Here is a 6,840-nt window from a genome sequence, read left to right as displayed (position 1 = left end):
AGACCCTGGAAATAGTCTGCTTTATACTTTAGCAGACGACACGGCGGGTATACCAGAGCTTTCACCTTTAGCCATTGTGTGAGGTCGTTACCATGCACACCGTGTAATCAATATCATATTTCACTATGCATTGGGCTGATAAAGGCAGCTGTGTTATGCTTTAAACACGCCCAAAGCTCAACAATCAATACACGTTTTACCTGTTCAAACAGATAAATGCAGCCTCTTGTAGCTGAAAAATAGCAAGTGGGAGGTCATGTAGGTGTACCGCTATAAATCGCTTCAATGCATATACATGCACATAAAATAGCTGGATCAATCGCAAATATCATTAGGAGGAACATTTATTGAAAATCGTTATACTTGTACATGCATACCAGTTGTGTGTGAGAATTCACAAACATGTGAATGTAGCGACATTTTTCGCTGACAAGAACTTAAAATATATTCTACCAAGCCATGACTTAGACTCAATTTCGTCGCATTACATTGCTACTAGAGTAGATAGCAGGTGCACTGTGCATTGGTTTCCGTCGCCGTTTCCATGGTGTAGATGTAGATGTACTGTGTGTCGATCCAGTTCATAATTTTGTTTGAATCATCATGTTTATTACGGTCAAATATGGAGGTATGTGTACTGATTAGCTTAATCGTGATTTAAGCAAATTTAAGGGGTACTATACCCCTGCCCAAGTAGTTGTAGTCCTTGCCCTATAATAATATATCTTACACTTATCTTACACTTGTCACCAATGCGCTATAATTTTTGCGAAAAATGCAAAAATAGGCACAAAATTGGCCAGGGGTGTAGTACCCCTTAAGCAAATTTAAAATTCAATATAACGTGCTGAAAAGCATTGCGTATAGCCTATTATTAACATGATTAAACATGTATTAAAAATTACAAATAAATAAATAAAATTAATAATTTATACTGCCATGCTAGTATGCTTATAATTTAGAATCAGTAACCCGTCCGTTGAGCTGCATCTTTTAGCTCGGAATTTAATTTTAAGACTTCATCGATGATATCGGTCCGAAATAAATACAATGTATAGGCCTACGTGTATACGTGTATAAGCTTATTGCAGCAATATTTTGCACAATTCGAATTAAAAGTTGCAGCTTGCTCGGTCAAGTAAGAAATTAAATTGTCATTTTTGATCAGCCCCAGAGTAGCTAATTGAGCTCAGGATGGTTTGATGAGAAACACTATTGTCTACCAACTCCTCAAAATTGGACATTATTTTTGTAGTTTCCGGGCAAAGGCCCCCAAAGTATGGTTCATTTGAAATTTTCACATTTTGAGGGCCATGTGACTTTGTTTAGAAGCAAGATATGGATTTGAATTTAGCAAATTTGAAATCTACACCCTGAAAAACCCCAGAGTAGAGAATTTGAAAGCTGTAGGGGGTGTAGTTTGGGAGAAATGGCCCCCAAAGTGGGACGACGACGCACTTTTCATGCTGATCCCCAAATTTGTTCTGTGCGAAAAGAATAAAACGCGTATAAGCTTATGCAGCAATTTTACGATTTGAAGATATATGTATTGATCATCATGCACCTACGTGTTTACATCTTTAGACATTAAATAATCATTATTAACACGATTATATTGATAAGTTATCTGATTATTCATGTTATTTTGACACACACAGAGAAAGAGGAGGCGCTGTTTAATCCGAATTGCAAGACATTACTTCTGCTAGAAAATATCAAACTCAGATGCAACTGTACTGATGATGGTAAGTTGTTTTCAAAACATGTTAAGGGCTGGGGTATGAACGTTTGGACAGTATTTTGTGGGAAATGAGAGCGTGAAGAATGTCCTTCTGATATCAAATAATTTTGATTTTTGAAATTCGCGATTAATACACGTTTTATGGCAAATTAAAAATTGATATTTTTGATATTTAACAGTCCTCGAAGTAAACTTTATAAATCCAATGACATGTAGGCCTACTTAAAGTGTAAAAGCCGACGATCAACTAAAAAATTTGACCTTTCATATGGATTTTTCCCCCAAACACCAAAAATTAGGTTTTTTTGGGAACATGTATTTAATATCTTCAATGTGAAAGGTCAAAATCGTCGGCTAGTAGCTACATATATACATGCACGTTAAGTACATATCATTAGATTGAGAAAGTTTACTTCGAGGAATGTTAAATATCCGAAATTTAAAAAATATCACAAATTTTAATATTATAATAATCTGTCATAAAATTTTTATTATATGGCGAATTAAAAAAATTAAAAATTATTTGATATCAGAAGGCCATTCTTCGTATTTATAATTCAATTCGATATGTCTGTATGATGTGGCTCTCATGTCCCACAAAAATACTGGCGAAACGTTCACGCCAGAGCCCTTAAGTCAATGTGCTACCTGTAATAATTTCTTAATCGAAATTATTGCTAAACTGGAAAGAAAAAGAGCAAGATACACCAACTTGAACAAGTGATGAAATAGTTTGATTGACATAACCCGAGCGACCCTAAAATAGGCCCGACCCTAGCCTATTTTTCGTATTTTTTTTGCAAAAAAAGGATACAAAAAAATAAATGAAAAAAGATTACAATTTAAAACAAGAAAAGAAAAATTTGAGATTTTCAGCTTAAAATGTGTGTAAAAAAAGAAGAAAAAAAAAAAAAGAAAGAAAGAAAAATTCCGACCGACCTACCCTATTTTTTCATGTTACGCCAATCGAACAATATTTGTTTTAGGCCTTAACTGCCGGGGGAGGCACTCCTATCTGAAATGGCAAGGATGGTCATTGGGGTAATAAAAAGTAAAATGGGAGTCATTGAGTACAGGATTGCCAAAAGAGTATCATTAAGTACACATAAATAAGTCCCAAACTGCGTAAAAACAACTTGGCCAAATTGGAAATGTGAAAAATCTCATTATTTCTGGAGGAGAACACAAATACCACCTAAATTTGATAATTAAAAGGGGGGTCATTGGGTATAGCAGGAAATAGAAAAAAGGGGTCATTGAGTACATGCATTTTTTTATTTGTTGTCATTGTATAATAGGTAGGACCATAACACAAAAAAGGGGGTCATTGGGTACAAGCCGGTTTGAAAAAGAGGGTCTATCCCGAGGCACATGATGCATATCTGTCATGGAAGTGCCCCCCGGGCTTAACTGTTACTTCATTTATGTTGCTGACTGTATAAAGATAACACTCTTTTACCATAATAGGGACAGAATGGACATATTGTGTGATTCTCATTTGATTTCCTATCCATCTCATTTACAGTTGACGTCGATTTATCTGACCACGAAGGCAACGTGAAACACCTGCTCGAGGCACCTGCCCGGTATGCTAATGAAGTACTCAAAGGCAGGGAGGCATTTGTACTGGTCAAAGTTGAAAGTGAGTTGACAGCGTAGGAAGTTGTAACCAAGTTAAACCTTTTATACCGTAAAACTTCGTCTACAAGCATATATAGTGCTTTTGGTGAAAGCTAAATTAATCCAGTCGCTATCCATCGACAGAATTATAACATTATGAAGTTTGAGCTAATAAATAACCGATACAAGTCTATAGAAACAAGTATTATTGTAAGACCAATCTATTGTATTGGCATTTTTCGGCTGTGTCGTATTAATTTTGCTTTCATCAAAAACACTCTAAATGCTTGTAGACGAGGTTTTTCGGTATTGTAATTGTCGTTGACATGCAATTTTCCCTCGAGGTCAGTATATTTGTTCATAAAATTATGTCAAAACAAATATTTTTTTATGTAAGTAGACAGAAAACCGATTCGATTCGATTCAGTATCGAAACAAGAAAACGCCATGTTTACGGGCGGATGATCGGCTGTTTGGGTAATACATTTTTAATTATTCTTCGCATAAAAATGCACTCTTTACAATATAGGCCTCATCTCAGTGTTATTATCGTTAAGGGTACGCGAGGTATTGTTGGTCGAAGCAGCCAAAAGTCGATTTTCATTATCTGAAACAATATATTATTGAAAATAATATCCATTTGTTTTATTGAAAAATTACACTGATGTTTTATGTTCATTCTACAAATCATATACTTTGAAAACTTGCTTGGTTTATTGTTGTTAATGTTTTTATTGATAATTATTAACGCACTGAAGGTTATACTATTTTAAACTTGCCATTTTGTAGTTCACATCATCTTGCGAATGGAGTGAGCTTTGGCAAACATTGCATTAACCATTTCATAGCGAGCGTGTAGAAGAATTCAAATATCACAGATATACTTTTGTAGGTCCTGTGGTTGTTGATTTATGCTGTAAAGAGGGCTGATCACAACAACACTTTTGTAAAACGTACATAACTCATTTAAACAACAATAAATCAAGCAAGTTTTCAAAGTTTATGATTTGTAGAATGAACTTTTGCAAAACATCAAAGTGTTATTTTTCAATAATATTTAGATATTTAGATTTAGATAATGAAAATCAGTTTTATGGCTGTTTCGACTAACAATATACCTCGTCTTCCGACACAGGGAGTGCGTATTTCAAATTGGTCTACCTAAATGGGTAAATTCATTTGAAATCTACACCCCATGTGTGGGAGATGAAGGTATTCCATAGGGGTATGGATTTCCACTAGAATAGCCCATTGTCAACACGGTCGACCCAACGTCAAAACGTACACAAAATCGAATTTTAATTGGCCCGACTAATATATAATTTTATTTTTTTGATCATTTTTCTTCCACAGAAAATGACGACTCACAGAAGCCCAACTACGTTCCCTTATTAAACGACTCAGAAGCAATAGATGCCGCATTCCTTGGTGAGTTCACATTCTCGGAATCAATTGAGTAAAACATACAATCAACAAATTATGAAATGGCATGACAGGCTATTTTGCATAGAGAGAAATCTGTTTCGCTTGTTTTCTAAATATTATTGCAAAATTGTGGTTCTCCGATTTAAAGAAATTAAAACTGGTTTCTTGCTAAGCTAAAACTTAGCTTCTCAAATGAAAAATTCAGTTTTCGAATGAAAAAAATCTGCTTTTGTTCTCAGATTCGTTGAACTCTAGAGGTGTTTAAAAAAAGTATCTTTTCAATTTTCATCAGATTTCTCGATTTGATAAACTTAGTTGCTCACTTTATCCAGGTTTTTCATACATTTAGTATTTGTTCAAAAAAAATAACGTTTTATAATATCTCATGAACATGAACTCGAGCGTTTAGGTGTTAATAAATGAGCACTCGTGGTCTGACTTTTTCATTATGATGTTTCCTGCCTGGGGTCCATTTTACTAAACTTTTAAGTTCACCCTCTTTAAGTAACATAAGTAACCGTTCGTAAAGTTACGAATACCTAATACGAGACGTAACTTTACGAAGGGGCCCTGTTCATTGAAATGGAACTTACGACTTGTCGTAAGTTACGAACGATTTCGAGACTTACGAAGCTTCGTAAAGTTTAGTGATATGGACCCCTGGAGATTTATCACCGAGGCAATCCAATTCACAGTATAAGAAAGTTTTAACTTAGGTCTCACGACTATATAATTCAGAGCTGTATCCAATTCAACATGTCATTTAAAGCTTTTTATTGTTTTTATTTTTCAGCGCGCTTATCAACGAAAGATTCTTCAGGATCTGGAAGCGCCAAAGGGAGGAAGAAGCGTGGAAGTAAAGATGGGTCAAAAGACCACAAATCGAATAGAGGGAGTGGCAAAACTACACCGACTTTGGGAAGAAAAAGCAAGCAAAGATAAACCTAAATTGAATTATTTGTCACATTGTCATGAACGCAACAGCGTGCCAATTAAAGCTGTCCCTATCATGCGATTCGACAAGAACGAGTAGCGATCAAGCTTCAAATGGTTTTATTCTGTCAACAGAGGGCAGTGTTACTAGTTTGTTAGCGGTGAAAAAAATTTATACTTGGATTCAGCAATGTGTCATGACCACAACGATATATTATATTTATATTATTTTTATTTTGTTATCTTTTATGCGTTTTTATAACTGCATGGTAAAGAAGGAATCGTTTTGGAATAAGGACTTGACATTCCAATACATTTTTGTTCTCAGCCATAAATTTGTATGTGGGCAATAATTACATGCATGTATTATCGACGGAAAGAAAGATGTTTAGTGCAGTTGTAAAACAAATGTCAGATACTCTTATTGAGTATATTCAAAGCTGTACTACAATCTTTGTGCATTTTGAAATATAACATTCACTCGCAAAAACCCCAAAAAACTCAAACTTAGCTTTTTAATATCGAGTGCTAAACCAGTACAGAAGTTAGATCTAAGTTAGATGTGCAGAGCCTGGCGTAGCGTGAGTGATCCCATGGGAGGGAAAGGGGAAAGCACCGATCATGATTGGGTGGAGGGAGGGCCACCGGGCCTGATGGGGGTGGGCGTTCCCCCCGTGCCCATCTGACCCCACGCAACTGCATAGTTATTGAGCCGCACAACACGATATACGTCAACGTCACGTGCCACCTCGTGTGATTATTTATAGTGTTATTAAACTTATTGATATAATTTATTTTATTTTATGTTTTCTGTACATATTTTGTTTTGAATAGACAGCAGCTTTTAGTACCTCATTTAATTCCTCCGTAATTAGCATTACACATTATGTCTATTAGTGAAATAAACTGAACTAAACTGAACTAAACTGAACTATTGTGTTTATTATCATTTTATAATGATGAAGTACAGGAATATACTTAGGGGTGTCACTAGCCGTACTGACTCAAGGCCAAAATCACCTTTTACCCAAATTCACACGAATGCACAACACAAATACACTGTTTGATTAAGCTAACAAAATCTAACTCTTTAATTGAAAGTAAAAAATGATTGGTACAAT

At 35.2% G+C, this 6,840-nt stretch overlaps 1 protein-coding gene across 1 annotated transcript; it reads left to right on the top strand.

Annotated features, from left to right (window-relative positions):
* Window positions 1-276: 276 nt before the first annotated feature.
* On the top strand, window positions 277-6,637 carry LOC140170237 (uncharacterized protein CXorf65 homolog). Its single transcript, XM_072193569.1, has 5 exons — window positions 277-628; window positions 1,659-1,745; window positions 3,267-3,383; window positions 4,715-4,789; window positions 5,580-6,637. The coding sequence occupies exons 1-5, from the start codon at window positions 604-606 to the stop codon at window positions 5,726-5,728; spliced, it is 453 nt and encodes a 150-aa protein (XP_072049670.1). The 5' UTR covers window positions 277-603; the 3' UTR covers window positions 5,729-6,637.
* Window positions 6,638-6,840: the final 203 nt, after the last annotated feature.

The sequence above is a fragment of the Amphiura filiformis genome, chromosome 14 (genome assembly GCF_039555335.1).
Source record: "Amphiura filiformis chromosome 14, Afil_fr2py, whole genome shotgun sequence".
Lineage (NCBI taxonomy): Eukaryota > Metazoa > Echinodermata > Ophiuroidea > Amphilepidida > Amphiuridae > Amphiura > Amphiura filiformis.
The sequence above is the reverse complement of the archived record's forward strand: the minus strand, read 5'-3'. Positions and strand labels throughout refer to the sequence as shown.

Coding starts and splice junctions, on each gene's coding strand:
- LOC140170237 (XM_072193569.1), top strand. CDS start 604: ATGTTTATTACGGTCAAATATGGAG. Junction 629..1,658: donor TATTACGGTCAAATATGGAG/GTATGTGTACTG, acceptor TGACACACACAG/AGAAAGAGGAGGCGCTGTTT. Junction 3,384..4,714: donor TGTACTGGTCAAAGTTGAAA/GTGAGTTGACAG, acceptor TTTCTTCCACAG/AAAATGACGACTCACAGAAG.